Source organism: Mus musculus, chromosome 4, assembly GCF_000001635.26.
Source record: "Mus musculus strain C57BL/6J chromosome 4, GRCm38.p6 C57BL/6J".
Classification (NCBI taxonomy): Eukaryota; Metazoa; Chordata; class Mammalia; order Rodentia; family Muridae; genus Mus; species Mus musculus.
This window is the reverse complement of record NC_000070.6, coordinates 110291888-110316301: the sequence shown is the minus strand read 5'-3', so window position 1 is coordinate 110316301 and position 24414 is coordinate 110291888. Positions and strand designations below refer to the sequence as shown.

Genomic DNA, 24414 nt, shown 5'->3' with positions numbered 1-24414 from the left:
TTCCTAGCCAAATGGATGGACCTGGAGAGCATCATCCTGAGTGAGGTAACACAATCACAAAGGAACTCACACAGTATGTACTCACTGATAAGTGGATACTAGCCCAAAACCTAGGATACCCACGATATAAGATACAATTTCCTAAACACATGAAACTCAAGAAAAATGAAGACTGAAGTGTGGACACTATGCCCCTCCTTAGAAGTGGGAACAAAACACCCATGGAAGGAGTTACAGAAACAAAGTATGGAGCTGAGATGAAAGGATGGACCATGTAGAGACTGCCATATCCAGGGATCCACCCCATAATCAGCTTCCAAATGCTGACACCATTGCATACACTAGCAAGATTTTACTGAAAGGACCCAGATGTAGCTGTCTCTTGTGAGACTATGCCGGGGCCTAGCAAACACAGAAGTGGATGCTCACAGTCAGCTAATGGATGGATCACAGGGCTCCCAATGGAGGAGCTAGAGAAAGTACCCAAGGAGCTAAAGGGATCTTCAACCCTATAGGTGGAACAACATTATGAACTAACCAGTACCCCTGAGCTCTTGACTCTAGCTGCATATGTATCAAAAGATGGCCTAGTCGGCCATCACTGGAAAGAGAGGCCCATTGGACACGCAGACTTTGTGTGCCCCGGTACAGGGGAACGCCAGGGCCAAAGGGGGGGAGTGGGTGGGTAGGGGAGTGGGGGTGGGTGGGTAAGGGGGACTTTTGGTATAGCATTGGAAATGTAAATGAGCTAAATACCTAATAAAAAATGGAAAAAAAAAAAAAAAAAAAAAAAAAGAAATAGAAAAAATGTTTACTGAGGTTTTATGTCTGTTGTTTTGTTTTGTTTTAGAAGTTTCTGAACGTTGTTTTAGGACTAAACTGGGAAGCCATGTGTCTTCGTTTTGGATTTTATAGATAACCTGAAGCATTATTGAGATTCCTTCAAAGTCAGTAACAACTTATTGGGTGTTTCAAGCCAGTTGTGAGTCTCTGAGTATTTGCCCAGTTTCACATTTATTGTTAAAGTTCCCTTACAAGTATTGTATTGCCCTCTGTGTTTAAGGCTACCTCAAATGTCTTGTGCGATATTGGAAGTACATTTGTTCTAATGGAAAGGCATTCAATATAAAATAATTAATTTTCTTTTAGCCCGGAGAATGTTTTTAAAATAAAGTTTATGTTTCACTGATAATGAAAGAAACACATGTTCATTGTTAAAAAGTAGAAAAATTAAAGACAGTATAAATACAATTCATTGCTTATGGTCCTCATCTAAGAATGACAGTCATGATAATAAAAAAAAATTATATTCTGGATGTATGGCATGCTTGTGTGTCTGTGACTGTTATCAAATATAATTTTATAGATTTTTGTAACTAAGGCTTGAGAACGTTAAAAAAAAGCAGCAGATAGTGAGGCCTCGATAGAATATTCTGTTTTTTTCTTGTTCCAAAGTCTGAGCTATCCTATATAAGCACTGTTAACATTGTCGTATGTTTCTCCCTGGTCTCTTTGAATGCATACTTTTTATGGCCGAGATCATGCTGTAAACACAATTTCCAGCCCTCTCATTTCACTAAACATAATGGCTAAGCATATTCTTGTCTGACCTGGCTTTACCTCAGTCTCTGCCTCTATATCATACCTTCTTCTAACTTGCATGTCACACGCCAGCCACGCTAGCCTTCTGTCCGTTCCTGGAGCAAGCCATAAACTCTCTTGTACTAGATGGACCTTTGCACTAGCTGTTTCCTCTGCTTTGACTATTCTTAGTGCTCAAATGGTAAGAGTTTCTTTTGTTGTTTTGTTTTGTTTTTCTCTCTTATTCTTTAGATTTCACCTTAAATGTATATAGGTTTCCTCTGAACATTCAAAAATTTCATTCCAACCTCCTGAGGAATATGTCTGTCGCCAACTCGGTAGGTGTAAGGATGCCAAACTTACTCCATTCTTCCCAGCATGATCAGATGCAAAAGGCCTTTGCTATCTCAATAAATTACTCAAATGACACTTGAGCACTATGGGTAATCTAGGATGCTCATGTCTGCGAAATGTAGAAGCTCTCTTTCCTTTGATGGAGAAATGATGGCCTAAAGTTGATGCCTGACTAGAGTTCCAATAGCACCCATGACCTTTTATAGACTGGAAAAATAATCTACAGTCACAGAGAACCTACTCAGAGGACAATGGCACAGAGTGGTACAGACTGATTCCATCTATAGTTCTCATAATCTGGGTTACACCTTGTAAAGAATTCTTTTTGCTGAGCCTCACAAGTAGCAAGAGTCAAAAAAAAAAAAAACCCAAAAAAAACAAAACAAAACAAAAGCCCTAACCCTTAAGTATAGGGGAAGACCATTTCAAAACCTTGTCATAACTGATACATGCATATTGAAATGCCATTTCAGTATTATCTCTTGGATCTGGAGAGATGACTCAGCAGTTAAGAACATTTTTTTTTTAGTTTTTTATTAGATATTTTCTTTATTTATATTTCAAATGTTATCCCCTTTCCTGGTTTCCCCTCCAAAAAACCCCCATCCCCTCCCCCTTCCCCTCCCCCTGCTCACCAACTCACCCACTCCTGCTTTCTGGCCCTGGCATTCCCCTATACTGGGGCATAGAAGCTTCACAGCATCAAGGGTAAGAACATTCATTATCTTGCAGAGGACTCAGGCTTGATTCCCAGACCACATGGTGGCTTACAACCATCCAATAACTCCATTTTCAATACCTTCTTTCTACCTCTGTGGGTACCAGACAGGCAAGGCAAATGGTGCAGAGCTGTATGTGTGAGCAAAACACCTATACACATAAAATATGTTTTTCAAAACAATCTCTTAATAGGTAAAGTACCATTTTATTTACACATCAAATTAATAGATATCCTAAATGTGAATAACATTCAGTGCATAGAACGGTAAAATCTTTACCTTTGAGGCCAAGACCCAGTAGAAAGCTGTTGATTCTAACTTTACTTTGGAGGTGCAAGCCTCCCCCTGACACAAGTGGTGGAGGTCTTCCTTTATCAGCATTATCTAACTAGTTTTGAGAAGAGATGTTTTCATGTGTGTTAGTAACTAGAAGTCATCTTTGTGGTAACTATGCATTTTGTCTTAGTCAATGCATGTTGATGTCTTTTTTTTTTTTTTGCGGGGGGGGGGGGGGTTGGTTTTTCGAGAAAGGATTTTCTGTGTAGCCCTGGCTGTCCTGGAACTCAGTTTGTAGACAGGCTGGCCTAGAACTCAATCCACCTGCCTCTATGATAAAAAGCACTTTCCAGCTTCTGCCCCTTTTATGTTTTACTGTTTTGGTCTTACTGGATACTTCAACTTACATGTGGTCCCATATTTTCCCTTCTTAACTTGCATTCAAGCATCTAAAGGTCTACAATTGAAGAAATGATTACTTATTTTTTTTGCAAAATTATTTTATGGTTTAATAAGTAGGACTTGTTTGGAAAGGGGCTTGCTAATTGCATTAAGGAACATCAAAGTCATGAACTGTAAATAGATAACTCTCTAGCATCTTATCCAAAATCTGCATGAAGATTTTTCCAATTTGGCTTTGGAAAACAAGTTTTAAAACAAGGTGTATAGTTCTCCCTTTGTTTAGTTCCCGGAACCATTCAACTCTTTGTCCCTTCGCTTTTCTTTTCTTTTTTTTTTCCCATTTACACTCCCCTGCTCCCTTCTCGAAGAATACACTAAAGATTCCTTTAGCATACTAATATAATAAGGATGCTTTTGGTGGCTTCAAGGATCTTGGGAATTCTTGGGAAATGGTTTGGTGACTCTGCAATGGAATTAATGTTTTAAAGTCAGAAACATGCATCTATATAAGGTGTATTTTAGTCTGACCCTGCTTCCTGCTATCCTGGGAGTGTTGCATCCCCACCCCCAGACAACTGGATTGTAGCCATTGTTCCTTTGTTGTTTGCTTTTCAGCGGAGGAGGGCTGGATGTTACATTTGAAAAGGAAGGGGGCTGCTATAGACTAAGTGCATTGTCTCAGGGCTTCTGCAGATCCAAGGCCAGTCCTGTATTCAGAGCTTGCAAGTCACTCTTTGGCCTCTGCTGTTTCTCAACAAAAGGGAGAAAAGGGGAGATACCCCCTCCCCATTGTTTCCATTTATTTTTCCAAGAAAGAATGCCAGCATCAAGGAAGTGGATGGGCTTAGAGGGTCAATCAGTTATCTTCTGGGATGAAAATTAAAGAAAAGAAGCCCAGAGTGTAAAGATATTTATCATATATCCTTACTTATCATATATATATATGAAGACCCCTCTAGAGCAAGAGATTCTTTTCCTAATCGCTGTACTGATTTGGATCTTCCAAATAGCCAACCTAAATTCTGAAACATAACTTATTTTGAATGAATGTGTTTTCTCATTTAAACCAGCTTAGTGTAATGGAGAAACAGAGATACAGAAAGGGCTAATGCCTTGGCCAGGGTAAAGAACTACTTAGTGACAGGTCAAAGGCACTTCCCTCGCATGCTTGCTGCTTTGCTGCTTTCCTTCCACTCTCCCACTCTCGTCTCCCACAGTCTCCAGCATCATACGTTTTACAGCTTGACCTATAAACAACAGGTCATGTCCCTATTACAGCTTTTAAATCTTGGCTAAAATAATCCATTGAGAATAAAGATATTTTTATTTTTAGAATTCTACCTTATTGGCATGACTTAAAATGTAACCTCATGAGGTGGATGGACACTGAACTTTCTATATAAAAGGTTGATATGGATGGAATTGTGCACTCAAAACTCAAGTGTTGAACCTTTAACTCCTAATTTGACTGCATTTGCAATATAGAGCTTCAAAAGGCAAACTTAAATGTGATCATAAGGCTAGGGTCCTCTCTAATAGGGTTTGTGGCTGTAGAAGTAGAGTGGGATTTTTCTCTCTATCCTGTGGTGATACAGGAAATAGACATTTGCAAACCAGGAAGAGACTCCTCACACAGCATCTGGCCATGCTGAACTCTAGCCTCATACTTTCAACTCTTACAGTTGCAAGAAAATAAATTTCCCTTGTTCAAACCACCCTGTCTATGGCATTTTATCATGGCAACCCAAGTTAACTAACATCAAAGGTTTTTTTGTTTGTTTGTTTGTTTTTGTTTTTTTCTTATTAAAGTTCTTTTTTTTTTCCTAGACAGGCATTGTGGAAGCAGTAGGATTATGAATTTCAGCCACCTCTAGCCTTGTCTCAAATCAACAAGAAAAAAATATATATGGTTCCTAGACCCAGACATGCTTATTCGAAACACTGTTCTGGGCAGATGTGGTGGTGCATGTCTGAGGTCCTGGTATTTGATAGGTGAAGTCAGGAGCATTAAGGATTCAGAAACAGCCTCAGCTACAGGGCTAGATCCCATCTTAAAATACCAAATAAAAAGAAGAAGAAAATTACTCCAATTAGTCCCTTACTACGTCCTGTACTTGTCGTGCGTGCCCAAGAACACTTGCTTTAATTGTAAGAAGTAGCTTATTGTTGCCTAGAACTCTGACTCTTGAGCAGACATAGTAGACGGGAGCTGACCTGTCACTATTGAATCAGGAATGAAGGATATATTAGCATCATGATGTCACTGTGGCCAGAGACTTGGCTGAACTGGGAATTCAACTCCTGAATTCCAGAAATCACTTAATTATACACTCACACACATTAACATTTGTACAAAACGTCTGAGTCATCCACTACGAGGTCTCCTAACTCCTGCTTTCTATCCGTAAACCAACTCATCCCCAGGAAATCTACAGAAAAAACTTCCGAGTTGCTCATCTCCCCTCCGCCACCCTGCCCCCCGGCCCCGCCTGCAGTGTTGATGCCCTTGCACTAATGGAGTGGATTCAGCTGATGTCAAAATTGGAAACAAATATTTAACAATGCAACCTCGAACCAAGTACAGATCTAAAAATGTGCAGCCTCAAGCCTCATAAAGTTCTTTTAAAAAGAAAACAAACAAGAAAGGAACTGCTGAGCTGTGAGTCTCTGAGGGGTTATGACGCTTCCATAATGCTAATCACCAAATGCCCTCCACCTTCAAGGATGGACCAGCACCTACAAGCACTCAGGGTACTGGAAACCAAGAAAGAAGAAAGAGTACCCACTCACAAAGCCAGCCAGCTTTGTGAACCCCTCACATACTCCCACAGACCCTGCTCCCCCACATCCTAGATAGCAGAATAACCCATTAAACTTTGGCAAGTGGCCACAATCTTCAGAATGCTCTTGTAACTATTAGGTTCCACTTGTGGTTAGAAGTTATTCTGTGAAGCAGGCAGAATGCAGCCATAGCTCCATTTCACAGCCAATGGTGCTGACTCAAAGCAAGTGTTGGAATCTCCATGACAAAGAAATCGAGCATCCTCATGAGCCACCCTGAAAATGAACAAACTTCTCAAGTAATATCTGGCATAGTTAGTGTTGAGTAAAAAGAACTAGACATGGTCTCCAGCTTTGCAGAATTCTCAATGTAGCATAAGGTAAATGCATGAAAACTAGTTATAACAATGTGAAAAAATGCTGTTAGCATGGGAAAGGAGTGGAAGGAGGGTCCTTAACTTAGAGTCTTAAAAACTGAAGTTCAGTGGAAGAGATAAAGCATTTGTTTACTTACAAAGGTCTTGTTTACAATTCCACGATATTCTTTATAGTTTCAGCAGTTTTATGTAATAGTTTTATTAATTCTTTGAGAATTTCATGCATACATACAGTGTATTTTGATCATGGTTACACCCTATAATTCCTCCTAACTCTTCCATATCCATTGCCTCACAACTCTTTTTTTTTTAATAACCCATCCACCAAATCTAATTTATATTGTTCATAGGTATGGTGTAATCCATTGTAAAACTACCAGACATCACACCCTTAAAGAAAACTGGCCTGCCCTCCCCCAAGAGGCCATCAACTATCCATAAAACCTCAGTGAGGGATGACTGCCTTGATCCTGTGCATGTGTTTGGCAGGCAAGCATGCATTCATGAGTGCAGTAGTCCTGTTATGTCTAGAAGACACTGTTTCTCTATGGTCTTCCCAACCTCTGCCTCTTACAGTCTTTCTGCCACCTCTTCTTCAGTGGTTCCTAATGGTGGGGAGAGAAGAGTGATATAAATATCTCATCTGTGCTTAAGCACTCCACAATTACTAATTCTCTACACTTTAACTAGTTGTAAGCTTCTGAATTCAATATTATCCACTGCACAAAGAAACTTCTCTGATAAGGTCTTCAAGATGCACTGTGGGTATAGAAATATGAATTTAGAAGGCACTTTTGTTCACCCATGGAACCTATGAGCTCCCCAACCATAAGTTCTTGCCAGATTTGCAGTACCAAGCATGTGATCCTTCTATAGAGTGGGCATTAAACTATGTGAGAAAATGGATTGTTATCCCCATCACATTCATGCCACCATGGCACCACAAGCCTCTCTTACCATGCTGGTCATTGTTGTACAATACATGGTTCCCAAATGAGTAACACTATTAATGGCTGTTACTCCCAGAAGCCTGGATAGCACCTTCTGGCATTGTGAAAGTTAACTGGCAAGGAGGAAGCTACCTGGTCAGTACCAACTTGATTTCTCTATGTCCTATGGGCAAAGTGTGTAATATCTTCAGTGATAAGACCTTACCATCAAAAGCATTATCAATAGCCTGCACTGTTTTTATTTTGTCATTTGTTTGGTGTTTGTTTTTGTTTTGTTTTGTTTTGTTTTGTTGGCATGGTGGATCTCCAGAATACCTACTGGCCAATGACATGAGAAGAGTTTCTGCACACTTGGCACTGGACTTGTTAGTTGACAACCTACGGCTTCTGGGTGAAGCACTGTTCTCCCAATAGCATGGGGTAACAATAATTAGACTCTTTTTTATATTAAAAAAGATTTAGGAAACATAAATATTCTTAGTGTTACCTTTCCCTCCCTACCCTCTCCTCTGCCCTATCCACCCATCCCTCTCGTTACTTAAACTTCTCTCCCCATCTTACCTTTATCACACCACACCTCCCTTCATATCACCTGAATTCTCCTCCCCTCTCCCACTTCACGATCATCCTCCCCATCAATCATTTGGTACACTTTTTAAACTTTGGTTTAATTTCAGCCTCCTCTCCAGTTTTGGCTTTTTAAATGCTTCTCATCCTTTCATTTGTTAGAATGGCTGCAAAAGGGTGTTTCCTCCAAGTGTGCTACAAGACTGGCGAGAAGGGTGCCAGGTGGAAGGAGAACACTTGCTGAAGCCACCTGCACAAGAGTAGCCTGATGGGGAAATTCAATACCCAAGCAATTTGTATGTTTAGGGGTCACACAAACTCTGGCCTTTGGAGTCTCCCATGTGAAGTACAGCTATCCTAAAGATGTTTGGGCATGAGAGAGGCAGGTGATGATTGTAAAAACTGCCCACAGGAGGGAGACGGAAGGGTGTGTTGCCAAAGGAGTACTGAATGGCAAAGGCTAAACATGCTCAGCCAGGGTTTTCTACATCACTCTGGGTGTCGTGTATCTTCATTTTAATAATGATGGCAGCTACATGTCTCTGTTCAAACTGTCCATAAGGCTTAAGTGATCTTCTCATGAGTAAGAAGCCTGATCTTTGAAAACCTATAGCCTTCTCCACTATGTCTTCCTTCCCATACCCCTCTTCCTACTTTTCCACACCAATATATTTTACATTTCAGAAGCCAGAAGTCCATAAAGAGAGAAGTTCTGAAACAAATTTGTGCTAATTTGGCTTCTTCAAGACAAGGTGACACGGAAACTCCAAAAGCATTTAGTCTGGTGTTGCTGTAATTTAATTGAATCAACAATCAATGTTAGTCAAGATGGGCTAATAACTATAACAAATCTCAAAGGTGTAACATAGTCAAGGTCATTGCGCCACATGTGTCCACAGGAGACCATGCTCCATGCAGTTTTTCAGGGCCCTGGGTCTTTCCCAGCTAATGAATTCCTTGACATTCTTCCTCATATACTCTTGTCTACTCCGGAGGCAGAGAGAAAGAAAAAGTGGTGCATCATACACCCGGTTAGGAGCCAGGTTTAAGAATGATGTATCTTACTTCCAGTTCTATTCCACTGTGGAGCACTCAACTTTGCTATAGTCTAGCTGGGCTGCCAGGCAGAAAAACAAACTGATTTGGTGGTGGTACCTACTCCATGCTAAGAGCTAGCTCTATATTGGGCAAACTATTGGCAAGGGGTGACTGAGCTCACTCTCCGAGAAAACGAATGTGAGAAGCAGCCCGTGGCCCCATTGTTTGAGAGTCTTTTTAGAATAGGGTGTGAAGGTAGGAGGGACTCTGGATGGAAGAATGCAATAGCTGTCTCAGTCTCTGAGATTCTCTGATTCAATGAAGTAGCAGAGTCTCAGAGCCGAATTTCTGGTGACTTAAACTGAGTTCCTGGAGTAGAAATAGAACGTTGAATCTCATTTTTTAAATTGTTCTTCCAGCTTGACGTATTGAAGATTTTTAGCACGCACGCTCACACCTGGCTGCACGCCACCTTCTGCCATTGCAGATATGCTTACAGGAAACCGTAAGTGGATCTGCTCCTGACGCTGGCAGCATCTTACTAAAATGCTTTTGCTGGCATCATGGAACAGGAGCAGAATTCAGCTGGGACCAATAATGAGGCTATTTAGAAAGTTCTCCCTTCCACCCCCTGACAAGGCAGATGTGATGGGGATTTTTCCACTCCCATTCTGTCGCCCGTGGCCGAAATTAGTTCAAGGCCATCAAAAATGTTTAGACCTTGAGAGCTGAAACCCAAGTCCCATAAAGAAGACAAATCCTCTTTCTCCTATCTAGCAAGAGAAAAAGAAACTCATCTCAGAGACTCCCAACACAGTAGTGTGTCACCACCTATTGTTCTATAACAGACCTAGAAAAATCACAGCCCTGAGTCGGTTTGGGATGGGGAAAAAAAAAGTATTGACTTCCATTAAAAATGTTTCTAGGTAACATTTACAATGGCCTCTGCTTTCTTTTCTCCCTTGAGATCATGTTATAGTGAAACATTTTTAAAGACTGTCTCACTTCTGCCATCACATTTTAAAGTTCACAGCTATTGTCCTGTGAGCTGGGTATTTCAGGCTATGTCCCTGTTTAATAGATAAGGCTACTTGAGGTCCACAGAGATTAACTGACAAATGCAAGATTAGCACCCAAACCTCTATACTAATGTGTTGCACTAGATACTCACTGTACTTCACAAGGTTGTGTCAGCTAATGCTTGGTGTGTGTTGGGGGAGGGGAGTAGGGAGTGTCTCAATTTTAATGGACTTTATCTATCTGTTAATCTATTCACCCATATGTGAATCCATAAACTTTGTACCAAATACAGAAACAGAGGGGAGTCAAGATTTTCCTTTCCTTTCAAAAGTTCATAGCCTTGTAGCAATAGCACATAAAAGTAAACAGACTACGAATAACTGTACAGACCACATATAGCAATATCTAAGTGGGGAAGAGGCAGACTTTGGCACACATTGGAGGCGTGGCCATTTCTTCCTTAGATGGTCGAGGAAGTCCTGTAAGATTTGCCTATTAGCTTGGTCCTAAGCCCATAGTGACCTAGTACAGTTCTCTGAATTTTAGAGAACTGTTATCATCTAGTTAGTTATGTATTCTTTTATCTTGTACTGCCTTTGCTTCATGACTAATCCTGGGCCCCGAGGTCTAGTTCTAAATACTCAGGGCTCTTGAACCACATCATATTCTTGCTGCATTTCCCAAGCCCCAGGCTGAGAACAGGCCATGGTGAGTACGAAGGAACTGCTTGGCAATTGTAAAATATTCAGAAATCATGCTGTGAACTCAAGGGAATGTTAAGTGAGTATGGCTTGGAGAGACGGAAAGAATTCATACTCCCATTTAATTAGGTAAGCCAGCACCATGCCAAGCACGGAAGACATAGATGTTAAACAGAAACCTTGAACTTTCAGATGTTTCTAGATTACACCAAGGGATCTCTTTTCTCAAGCATCAGTGAGGAAAAGTTATTGATACAGAAAAGTGTGCTACTAGAGATTAGGAACACTAACTCAACCTTCATGTAATAGGTATTTACTGAATGTGAATTCTTTTCTAGATGTTCTAAGGACCCTAAGGATAAAGATGATCTTTCCTTGATCTATATTTCAAAGCAATTACCTGTCTATATTATCTATCCTATCTACCTAGCTGGTTGTGAGAATAATACAGAACATACTAAACATTTAAAGATTATAATTAGTCAAAAATAGATGTTTCTTCCCCATGGGTTTTCTTGGGTTATGTATGAGTAAACTGGTAACAATAACAATACTTGTATTATAGAATTATTTTATGTTAAATGAATTAGTATTTTAAAAAATCTAAGGATAACACTTGTCAAAAGCAAATTCTCAGTAGGTAACTGTAGAATGTAAGAGCTCTTTACAAATGGAGTAGCATTACCTATAGCTTTCTCATAATAAGCATAAGTGATGCCGCAATGTAGAAGCCTTGTCCAGGGAAATTTGCAGTTCTCAATTTACTGATTCATTGCTTATTATGAGTTGATATAAGCCTCATCCTCCAAGAACTCAAGCTTAGTAAGAGAGACAGATATGCAAAATAAGGCCATGAATGTACACGTTTTTGTCAGCAAACCATCTCCTATAAATTTGCTTGGTTGACTAGACATCTGCTGGGTATATTTTTTCAGACCACTCATTGAAAAGGTCGAGAAGACTTGAGTTCTGTAACCATTGTTCCCACTGACTGTGTCACCTTGGACATATACATAAGATCACAGTGCTTAGTCTTCATATCAAAATCTATTTATCTATCTGTTATCTATCTATCTATCTATCTATCTATCTATCTATCTATCTATCTATCTATCATATATCTAAAACTATCTTAAACTTTGACTATCTACCTCCCAATCTTAAACTTTGACTATCTACCTCCCAATCTTTTTTCACTTAAAGAAAGAAACACAGGATACAATGAACAGTGGAGACTGATAATCCTGGAGATTGATAATCTATGTCTCATAAGTGCCCAGAGAGAACTTGGAAAATAATCTTTATCTTGATTCTGTCTTGAATTGTTAGCACCTGCATATTCTTTTCTGCAGTTTGATGAACTCTCATCTGCTACCCACAGGACCTTTCTAAAATTCCGCTCTAGCCACACTGCCTCCTTATTCCTCTTGGAGTGTTATCTAGAATGGCCCAAATTGGTTTCTCCACTTACCGATGAGTTAATCGGGGTTCCTCAGGAACTGTGGTCAACATTAAGTGTGTGAACCTTACTCTTCCCCTAAGAGAACAGCTATATTTTATTTATTTTTATATTGGGAATTTTCATATAATTTTCTATCAGAGGAAAAAACACTCTTGCAAAACTAAATTGAAAATTTGAAAATAAATCTTCTAGATTTATAAACTGGTTATTACTTCTGCAGTGGAACTATACACTCTTCTTTTGCCTAAATTACATATACATATATATGTAAAATACATGATAAATGCATATTCATTAATATACACATATGTACAACTATGTGATTGTTCAATGTTAATTATTTAAAGACACCATTAACTGTCTTTTTGTTGTTGTTGTTGGTTTTTCGAGACAGGGTTTCTCTGTATAACCCTGACTGTCCTGGAACTCACTTTGTAGACCAGGCTGGCCTTGAACTCAGAAATCCGCCTGCCTCTGCCTCCCGAGTGCTGGGACTAAAGGTGTGCACCACCACACCTGGCTACCATTAACTGTCTTAAGTACTTGCATCACCTAAAGTTTTTCCAGAGTCCTGGTTGGGTTGCACAGGCCATGGAAATATGGGTCAATGATGAATTCTCTCACTACAAATCGGCAACTTTTTTTTTTGTTTGTTTGTTTTTCTTGTGATTCCCAAGACTACTGGAATTATCTGTCATTAAAAACCTCACCAACCCATGTAGAGACTGCCATATCCAGGGATCCACCCCATAATCAGCATCCAAACGCTGACACCATTGCATACACTAGCAAGATTTTATTGAAAGGACCCAGATGTAGCTGTCTCTTGTGAGACTATGCCGGGGCCTAGCAAACACAGAAGTGGATGCTCACAGTCAGCTAATGGATGGATCATAGGGCTCCCAATGGAGGAGCTAGAGAAAGTAGCCAAGGAGCTAAAGGGATCTGCAACCCTATAGGTGGAACAACATTATGAACTAACCAGTACCCCGGAGCGCTTGACTCTAGCTGCATATGTATCAAAAGATGGCCTAGTCGGCCATCACTGCAAAGAGAGGCCCATTGGACTTGCAAACTTTATATGCCCCAGTACAGGGGAACACCAGGGCCAAAAAGGGGGAGTGGGTGGGCAGGGGAGTGGGGGTGGGTGGATATGGGGGACTTTTGGTATAGCATTGGAAATGTAAATGAGCTAAATACCTAATAAAAAATGGGAAAAAAAACTCACCAACTATGGAAACATAAATCTGTGGGGCAGATCCTCCATGTTATCTATACCAGATAAGGTTTTATACGTACCACTCCTATCTTTATCAATGAAACATTGTTAGAATCCCATGGCTTCAGCTGAGTGAATTTGCCTCAGAGAGAAGCTTCTACTTTAGAGTTTCTTGTTCTAGCCACTTGGGTATTGCCAGGGAAAAAAAGGCACTACCCTAAACTAGAAATAGATTCCTTTGGAAGGGTGAGTTCAAGTTATCTTTAGATGCATCCATTTTCGTGTATTTCTAAGAGAGGTCATATTTTAGCCTGTTTGGCAGTATATTCATGGTACTTTCACAAATATTTACGAGGTACCAACTATGACAGCCACTCTGCTTAACTAGCAGGAAACAAAGACAAGTAAGAATAGTCCTTGTCTCTGAGCTCCTTGAAAGCAGGTGGGAGAAGCAGTGCTGTGGAAAACTGTGGTAATGCTCTAGCATGGAATCCGTGGTGCAGGAAGAACAAGCCCTGTCAATGGTCAGATAATGGAAAAGCTCGTTTTGCTTACTGAGGTCAAGCCTTTGAAGAAGAAATGTGACTTTCCTGTAAGAAAAGGCATTCCAAATAGAAGAACCAACAGAAACAGAAGCATGGGGTAGAATTATGGAGAGAATAGATAGTCATGTCTAGAACTGTGTGTTGGAAATCAGTGTCCCAGTAGAGCCATAAGACTTAAAGAAGAACTACATGGGAAAGAGGCTTGAATATCAGACTTGACCTGAAAAGTGAAGGTCTTAGGAGGATTGTGATCCAGGAGAGTAAACAGAACTAATACTATTTGACCTATAAAAAATAATTTCACGTGTTTTAACCTGATACCCAAATACTCAGTGGGGTAGAAAATGGCCCAGAAGTTAAGATCACTTGTGCTCTTTCAGAGAACCCAAATTCAGTTACCACCACCCATGTCAGGTAGCTTTTTTTTAAAATTTTTTTATTAGGTATTTTCTTAATTTACATTTCCAGTGCTATCTCAAAAGTCCCCCAAACCCTCCTCCCCCCACTCCCCTCCCTCCCACTCCCACTTCTTGGCCCTGGCATTCCCCTGTACTGAGGCATATAAAGTTTGCACAACCAATGGGCCTCTCTTTCCACTGATGGCCTACTAGGCCATCTTCTGATACATATGCAGCTAGAGACACAAGCTCCGGGGGGTACTGGTTAGTTCATATTGTTGTTCCACCTATAGGGTTGCAGATCCCTTCAGCTCCTTGGGTACTTTCTCTAGCTCCTCCATTGGGGGCCCTGTGATCCATCCAATAGCTGACTGTGAGCATCCACTTCTGTGTTTGCTAGGCCCTGGTATGGTCTCACAAGAGACAGCTATATCAGGGTCCTTTCAGCAAAATCTTGCTAGTGTATGCAATGGTGTCAGCATTTGGAGGCTGGTTATGGGATGGATCCCCGGATATGGCAGTCTCTAGATGGTCCATCTTTTCATCTCAGCTCCAAACTTTGTCTCTGTAACTCCTTCCATGGGTGTTTTGTTCCCAATTCTAAGAAGGGGAAAACTGTCCACACTTTGGTCTTCATTCTTCTTGAGTTTCCTGTGTTTCACAAATTGTATCTTATATCTTGGGTATTCTAAGTTTCTGGGCTAATATCCACTTATCAGTGAGTACATATCGTGTGAGTTCTTTTGTGATTGGGTTACCTCACTCAGGATGATGCCCTCCAGGTCCATCCATTTGCCTAGGAATTTCATAAATTCATTCTTTTATTAATAGCTGAGTAGTACTCCATTGTGTAAATGTACCACATTTTCTGTATCCATTCCTCTGTTGAGGGGCATCTGGGTTCTTTCCAGCTTCTGGCTATTATAAATAAGGCTGCTATGAATATAGTGGAGCATGTGTCCTTCTTACCAGTTGGAACATCTTCTGGATATATGCCCAGAAGAGGTATTGCGGGATCCTCCTGTAGAACTATGTCCAATTTTCTGAGGAATCACCAGACTGATTTCCAGAGTGGTTGTACAAGCTTGCAATCCCACCAACAATGGAGGAGTGTTCCTCTTTCTCCGTATCCTCGCCAGCATCTGCTGTCACCTGAATTTTTGATCTTAGCCATTCTGGCTGGTGTGAGGTGGAATCTCAGTGTTGTTTTGATGTGCATTTCCCTGATGATTAAGGATGCTGAACCTTTTTTCAGGTGCTTCTCAGCCATTCGGTATTCCTCAGGTGAGATTTCTTTGTTTAGCTCTGAGCCCCATTTTTTAATATGGTTATTTGATTTTCTGGAGTCCACCTTCTTGAGTTCTTTATAAATACTGGATATTAGTCCCCTATCAGATTTAGGATTGGTAAAGAGCCTTTCCCAATCTGTTGGTGGCCTTTTTGTCTTATTGACGGTGTCTTTTGCCTTACACCCTTCTCAATAGTCACAAATAATATAAAATACCTTGGCGTGACTCAAACTAAGGAAGTGAAAGATCTGTATGATAAGAACTTCAAGTCTCTGAAGAAAGAAATTAAAGAAGATCTCAAAAGATGGAAAGATCTCCTATGCTCATGGATTGGCAGGCTCAATATAGTAAAAATGGCTATCTTGCCAAAAGCAATCTACAGATTCAATGCAATCCTCATCAAAATTCCAATTCAATTCTTCAACGAATTAGAAAGGGTAATCTGCAAATTCATCTGGAATAACAAAAAAACCTAGGATAGCAAAAACTATTCTCAAGGATATAAGAACCTCTGGTGGAATCACCATGCCTGACCTAAAGCTGTACTACAGAGAAATTGTGATAAAAACTGCATGATACTGGTATAGCGACATACAAGTAGACCAATGGAATAAAAGTGAAGACCCAGAAATGAACCCACACCCCTATGGTCACTTGATCTTTGACAAGGGAGCTGAAACCACCCAGTAGGAAAAAGACAGCAGTTTGAACAAATGGTGCTGGCACAACTGGCGGTTAACATGTAGAAGAATGTGAACAGATCCATTCCTATCTCCTTGTACTAAGGTCAAATCTAAGTGGATCAAGGAACTCCACATAAAACCAGAGACAGTGAAACTTATAGAGGAGAAAGTGGGGGAAAGCCTCAAAGATATGGGCACAGGGGAAAAATTCCTGAATAGAACAGCAATGGCTTGTGCTGTAAGATAGAGAATCGACAAACGGGACCTCATAAAATTGCAAAGCTTCTGTAAGTCAGGCAGCTCTTAAGTGTCTGTAAATTTAGACACAAGGAATTTGACAGTGTCCTCAGATCTCCACAGACACCCACACACAGGTGTACACACACAGTACATTAAGCAAAATAAATAAATAAATAAATCTTTTTAAAGTACTTAACATGTCTGGGTACTTATTCGTGTATCATACCCATACTTTATTTGGATGATCTTTTTACATTCTCACAAAATTATTGTTGTTCTGGGTTTAAATATGTTTTGTCCCCAAAGTTGATAGAGTATCTATGGACTTGGTCAAAGTCCTGGTCCTAATAATGGTTTCAATTATTTTAACCAAACAAATTCAGTTAGTTCTACATTTTATTAATAATATTTCCAGTAACCAGAAAGGATATCAGAATACTTCAATAGGAAGCTGGTTCTCCATTTGAGGAAGATTTTCAAATCTTCATCAGAAGTTTTTCCCTTGATGCAAAATTCTTAAACTGTAAAGTAAGTTGAAAATCTGAGTTTAAAGGCTTGGAAGTTGACTCAGTAGGGAAAAGTGCTCATAAGGTCCTTAGTTCAAATACCCAAGACCCACAGAAACCTGGGTGTGGTAACACACTCCTGAAATCCCAGAGAATCTATGGTAAAATGGGAGGTAAAAGCAAGAGGTTATGGTACAAAGCAGAAAGAAAGAAAGAAAGAAAGAGAGAGAGAGAGAGAGAGAGAGAGAGAGAGAGAGAGAGAGAGAGAGAGAGAGAAAAGAAAGAGAGAGAAAGAGAAAGAAAGAGAGAGAGAGAGAGAGAGAGAAAGAAAGAAAGAAAGAAAGAAAGAAAGAAAGAAAGAAAGAAAGAAAGAAAAAGAAGGAGAGAGGGGGGAGGGAGGGAGGGAGGGAGGGAGGGAGGGAGGGAGGGAGGGAGGGAGGGAGGGAGGGAGGGAGGGAGAAACCCTATCTTAAACAAGGTGCAAGTAAAGGTCCAATAACTAAGTTTGTCCTCTGTACCCCATGTGCATGAGCATGCCACATAACTAAGCACACACACACACACACACACACACACACACACACACACACACACAGAGAGAGAGAGAGAGAGAGAGAGAGAGAGAGAGAGAGAGTTAACTTTACCAAAATGGCAAAGACTGACCATTCTTGAGGCTTCATGATCCCACCCTGCCTACTCTCTAGTGTAAGTTAAAATGGATTTTCCTTTCCTTTCATGAAAACAGAGCAGCTTCTGTGCATAAAGCTCTTTATTCTGGACTCTTCTGCACACGGAAACGCACAATGTTTCTCTTTATTCTGGACTCTTTCTTCTGCACACGAAAACGCACAATGTTTCTCATTATTCTGGACTCTTTCTTTCTTCTGCACACGGAAACGCACAATGTTTCTCTTTATTCTGGACTCTTTCTTCTGCACACGGAAACGCACAATGTTTCTCATTATTCTGGACCGTTTCTTTCTTCTGCACATGGAAACGCACAATGTTTCTCTTTATTCTGGACTCTTTCTTTCTTCTGCACACGGAAACGCACAATGTTTCTCTTTATTCTGGACTCTTTCTTCTGCACACGGAAACGCACAATGTTTCTCTTTATTCTGGACTCTTTCTTCTGCACACGGAAACGCACAATGTTTCTCATTATTCTGGACTCTTTCCTTCTTCTGCACACGGAAATGCACAATGTTTCTCATTATTCTGGACTCTTTCTTTCTTCTGCACACGGAAATGCACAATGTTTCTCATTATTCTGGACTCTTTCTTCTGCACACGGAAACACACAATGTTTGTGTTGAGTAGATGGCTCAGCTGGGCTGACTAGCGGTGCTTAATGAGACATGTAGGAGAATAGTGCATCTTTTGGTGCCCAGCATCTTGGAATTGGCACACATAGGTTGCATAGTCCAAGTTAAAAATATACCTTTAAAAATGAAGAGGCCACTGAGATTGCTGTGCTGTGGGCGTTTTGTTTCCTTCTGCCTCAGGGCACCTGTGCACTATCAGACAATAATAAACACATTTCAAACTGGAGTTTGTACTTTATTTAAGTAATAAAACCTTAAGAGTTTCAAAAGTCTTCTTGGCACACATTTAGATTCACAGGATTTTTGGAGGCCAGGAATATTTTTTGAAAGCATTCTCACTTCACTGATAAAAGACAAACAGTCGACTGTGGTACGCAGTGATCACCTTATACTCCATTTTATTTATAATGAAGCAGACAAGCTAAGTATCAAATCATGAAATCCCAAAGTCCTAATTTGAAGCTAAGTCCGTATGTTTTTGTGTCTTATCTGAATTGTGCACAAAACCTTAAGTTCCATGTAGCATAGTAAATGCCTAATGTTGACTTTAAACTCTGTGAGTTTAGCTATTTACTCTTCTCCGGAAAGGTGTTGTGATGGATAGCTAGATAGTGATTCTGATATAGACATGTTACAAGAATATATCTTTAAAACATTACATTTTAAAAGAATTAGATATAACCATAATTTCTGTAGGAACCCAAGGTAAGTGGTGACTTGATTTTTTTGAATTGTGTTTTTAAGAATAATTTCAAAGTAGGATCAGGGATTTTCAGGGACTGAATGTTTGTAGGAGGCCAGCATCATTTTGATTACCTATAATGTGTCATAAAATGTTTACATGTAGTAGGACTCTGTAGCAAACAATTCTTAAAGAGGTTGTAATGTTAAAACTTCTGCCCAAAAACCTTACATAAAAAATACTCATCTTCATTAAAGATGTGATCCTTTCAAGGAGGTATTTTGAACTTGAAGCTGCTGTTGCTAAGGAGTTGCTAAGGCAAATGAGCTACTCAGCACTAATGTGCAACTTTACTCCTCTGCTTAGAAATAGTAAAATCATCCCCCCAGCTTCAGAGCCAAAAGTAAGAAGGGTCAAGTGGAGAGTTGCCTCTTTCTGACAATTGTCTAGCACAAACTCTCTTGTTTCTCATTTTTCCTTACCTCTCATGGAGAAAGGAAGCAACCTCTGTGTGTGTGTGAAAGTTATACATGTAAACTAGGCCACTTAGCAGGGCACGGTTCTGTGAAATTAGAAGATCCTTGGCTAAGACAAAAGGGATGTGCCTGCCCATTGAAGAGAAAGAAGCTATGGTTGCTGATCTAATACATCTGCTGGTGCCCAACCTCAGCAAAGTTTTTTTTCCTTTAATAACCCAACAGTAAGAGTAAATCAATATAGAGAACTATGCATTAGTCCATAAAGTGCCAAATAATTGTGCCCTAAGCATTTTGTTCATGAGTTTGTCTAAAATATTTGGAATCAATAATTTATGTTCTTTTATTGAGTGCCCACCATATCCCAAGTACTGATTTTCTATGTGCTGGGGTTCTAAGGAAATAATATACAATTTCTGCCATGCAATCTCACAGTATAGCATAAAAATAACAGTGGGCTGTAATTCATTGAATACAGTCTATAATAGATTTGTTGAAATATTATCAAGGCTTGGGATTATGTTCACAGTTGAATTTTTTTAATACATTTATAAAGTATCTTGAATGGTAAATGCCTTCGGGTTTTAGTAAACATCCAAAGATCAGGCACTTTCTGATCTACTTCCAGTGACCAGAAAGAATACACACAACATAACAGTGGGCAACTAGGATGCTCTTAATTTTTTATAGGTCAGGGTCTATCATCACCTGGTGGCAGGATATTGAAATTGCAGTATAAGCCTTGGGTTGTGCTATTTGTTACTACTATAAAAGTCGGGAGATGTCAAAAACATTACTCTTAATGTGAATTTTTAAGTGTAAAATAGTGCAGAGAATAATACTTAAATTTACTTAGACCTACACTTTTAAATGGAACGTACTATATCTATGCTATAGTAAAAACATGTGAACAAGTTGGGTGGGAGCACATATATATATGAAAAATAAAATTCCTTCTTAATGGTCATACGATCCTCAGGAAAAAAAACAAAACAAAACACTGAAATGTCCTGGTAATTTATTTCTTCATTTGCAGTCTCAGGGTTGTGAAACTGATATTTATAATCAAAGCATTTTATGCAATGTTTGACACATAATAGACACTGTGATTTTTAATTATTGTTCCTTTTACAGCAGTGCTTCTAAATAAAGGTCCTTGCATTCATCATCATATAATCATGCTCTGTTTATAATTTAAAAGTAGGAGCAGTTACTATGGGTTCCTTGGAAGGGGTGTGGCTAGAATAATCTGGCTATTAATATTATTTTCCAAATCTCATCCACTAGTTTTGTTCTGAAACAAGATATTGTAACTTTTCTGGCAAACTCATATCATTCTTTAAAACTTAACCCCAAATGTAGCATCTCCAGTTTATACTGTCTTTTAACATTCTCCCTATACTGTTAGGACTCAACGCATGCAAATCAAAGTTGTTCTCCATTTGAATTGTAAGTTCCTTGAAGGTGAGGACTGCAATTTATAATTATTTTTTGGGTCTTACATTAAGAATTTAGCACTAAACTTTGCCCACGGGGCTAAGTAAATGTTTATCTACAGCATGCATTAGAACTGAGAGAGTCCATTCAAACCTTTGTTAGCTATTATTGTGTTAGTATTCTCCAATTGTTTGAAGAGTCTTTATATCATACATTCTTCAACAAGATTTTCTCTTGACGCTACTACTGATTTATTTATTCCTTACATTCTTTATATTAGTAATAAAAGACTTCCATGTAGGGTACTATCTCTACCAAGCCTGTGTTTGTTTTTAACACTGGCAACAAACTTTAAGAAAAGTATTGTACTCATTTTACAGATGAAGCTAAGAGTAATGAAGTTTAGGGTGTCGTTTTATTCCCAAGGAACTGTTCAGAAAACCCTAGTTGGGTTGAATTAATTAGGCCTTGGGATAGTATATATGTGACTATTGATCTTCACTCATATATATATATATATATATATATATATATATATATATATATATACATACACACATATATATATGTAAGCTTTTATATATATAAATATAGTATATATACATACACACACATATATACATATACATACACATATACATATATACTGTCCACAAAGGAGAACATAGAAGTTAATTCAACCAATGATCATTGAGATTTTCTAGATATAGAAGTGGGGGAGGTGTACTTAGCAATTCTGCCCTTTGGGCTTTAGGAATTTTTGCCTTCCAACTTTAATCCTTGATATCTCCCACATTCTTGATTTACAGCCTAATCATAATAGATTATAATGAGATAATGGAGGTTATACCTGGCTGAAAACAACAAACAAATCTGTTGGTCTTTTTCAGCTGAGAAAAATTAGACATGCCTTCTACCTTCCCTTCCCTTTCTCTTCTTGACTGTGTCCATCTTCTTCAATCATTCAACAACTTTTTTATTGAGTTCATTGTTCCATGGTGGAGGAAAAGCTTACTTTTAAATCAGGAAGGTACTGTTCTGTGTGCTGTGATGTTCTGTGATGTTGTGTGTGTGTCAGATGCCTAGTACATTGTTTAGTGTATGGTAAACTTCTGGTAAAAGACTGCATATTTTGCTCTCATTTATAAACCCTTTTGTTTGTCCCTCCTCCCCTCTCTCCTTTCATCCCCTTCCTCACTCTCCTCTTTTTTCTAAATTGGAAACCTCCTTGTCTTTTATAATACATCTATTTCATTATTATCAGCTGCAAAATTATAAATGAACCTAGACCTTTTTATAACACATTGAATTATTTTCAGAACAGATCCAAGCAAATTAAACATTATATCCTCCAAGAGCCTAACAGCTACCCCAGATTCATCACTTGTTGTACTTTTTTTTTTTACTTAAATTTAGACAAGGACTTCTTTGCTTTGTTTTTATTTTCTTTTTAGTAGAGCTCTTTTGAACTATTATTAAAAGGTCTCAAATCCCTTAATGCAGGGATATTCTGAAATCCTGACCCTGCAGACTGTCATGTGCTGGAAAGAATATATCAAAGTCCAGACTGTTGCTACATCTAAATTCTGTCCTTTTTAGAAAACTTCCTAAATAAAGCAATCTTCTTATCCTGTGCATTTCTTTTCCAGAGAGTCATATTATTTTTTGAAGGGTGTGGTCCAAGGCAAATTTGAGAAGGCAAATGTACCTTGCCTCTGGAAAGAAGCCTACATTCAGAAGCCACTCAAGCATGAGTTTAGGAGAGTGGGCGATGGCGTATAAGTCTGCTCTGGTCAGTTACGTGCACAGGTGAACTCTCAGCAATTCAAGTAGACCAGCAATCTGTTAGTCATGCATTCCAGACAGCAGCACTCTCCCACAGACTATAGTCGATATGCCACTTAGGAAGGAGAAGGGCATCAAACAGTCAGATCATATATCTTTGAGAGAACATTCCACAGTGAATTTCTAATTCTCTTGCAGTGTCCGTGTCAGCCTGGTGCATCTTTCTTGCCTCAGCAGTATGTGTCCACTTTGCAATAAAACTGATTTAATGTTTCTACAGGGGAAAAAAAGAAGACCACCAACACCTTGATTCAACAAAGGAAAATTAAGCTTTAGTTTTTTTATCAAAGCTTTTAAATATAGTATCCCATCATCTGAGATTAATTATATTGTCTGTAAAAGAAGAAACACCAACAATTTATATATTTTGTTTTGAAAAGGGAAAAAGGATAAAAAGAAACTGAACCACAGGAAAATGTCAGGTCGCAGTCAGTGATGATGCTATTTAAATGGTGAGCCATAATTCTATTAGGACAGAGCACGTGCAATTCCAGATTTCTGCATGACAGTGAAGGAGAATCAGCAATTGTGTGTGTGTGTGTGTGTGTGTGTGTGTGTGTGTGTGTGTGTGTGTGTGTGCGCGTTCTACCTTCCCTCACCATTTTGCTAATTCAATTGAGGAGCAAGAAAAGATCATCTGGACAGCCAGAACAGGAGGCAAGGTCTGCAGCTGTGCTCGGGGGACTGGTGTGGAGAGAGGCGCAGACTGACTTGGAGTTTTGTGTGTTGCACGTGAATGCTCTGGAACTGCCCTAATCGACTGAAAATGAGCCAGCCACAGTCATATGGAACAGGTCTGTTTAGCCACATCTTTCGGTAGCATGGCAGATGGTAGACCGTCAATGGGTGGTATTGATTGGCTGGATTTGCCTTAGGGTAACAAGACTATGGGTCTTTAAAACCCCCGCTTCATCTTATTTTCCTTTGTGCAGCTTCGTACAGTAGTGGTTTTCTCTTTTCCCTGCCCCAAAGCCCTGACCCTTAGCATTTCCTTTTTCCCTTTTGAAATCTAGAGTCTTCCTTGGTAATCAAGTTAGAAAGGTTACCTTGAGATAAACACTCTTTAAATTATCACCAAGGCAAGAAAACTCGAGAATACTTTATTTACTAGGCTGATTACATTTTAATGTTTGAAGAAAGTGACATTTTTTAATTAGTGTTTAAGACATATGGTGAGTGTACAAATTAGCTTATTTCATACAACCAGAGTTTGATGAGAGCAACTCCTCCTTCTCACTCCCCAGTTAAAAATTGTCACTTGAAACTTAATATATGCGAGGAGGTTAAATGCTATTAAATGATGCAGACTTGACTTAAAGATAAAGGAGGCAGTTGCTATCTTGTGTAGCTAAGTGCTGCCTGGATGGACTGGAAAAATACAAGAATTGGCATTTGTGTCTCCAGAGATGTGGACGTTCAGAGCTTCAATATTGTCCAGCCAAGAAAAACAAAAATGCCAGGTATGTGTGTTTGTGTGTGTGTGTGTGTGTGTGTGTGTGTGTGTGTTGGCTTCCGATGTAGACACACTGAAAAATAAACGC

At 39.3% G+C, this 24414-nt stretch overlaps 1 protein-coding gene across 9 annotated transcripts in view; it reads left to right on the top strand.

The window, feature by feature from the left end:
* The window catches only part of Elavl4 (ELAV like RNA binding protein 4), a 148203-nt gene that overhangs the window by 35638 nt on the left and 88151 nt on the right, over positions 1-24414 (top strand). For 3 of the 9 annotated variants that reach the window (XM_030253255.1, XM_030253248.1, XM_006502794.4), the window contains exon 1: positions 23804-24333. The exons of 4 other annotated variants lie outside the window; for them this stretch is intronic. In XM_030253255.1, coding sequence (XP_030109115.1) covers positions 24280-24333 — 54 coding nt within the window. In that variant the 5' untranslated portion in view covers positions 23804-24279. Of the gene's footprint in view, positions 1-23416; positions 23668-23803; positions 24334-24414 lie in introns of those variants that run through there. 2 more of the 9 variants (XM_030253257.1, XM_006502800.3) reach the window with 1 other exon arrangement.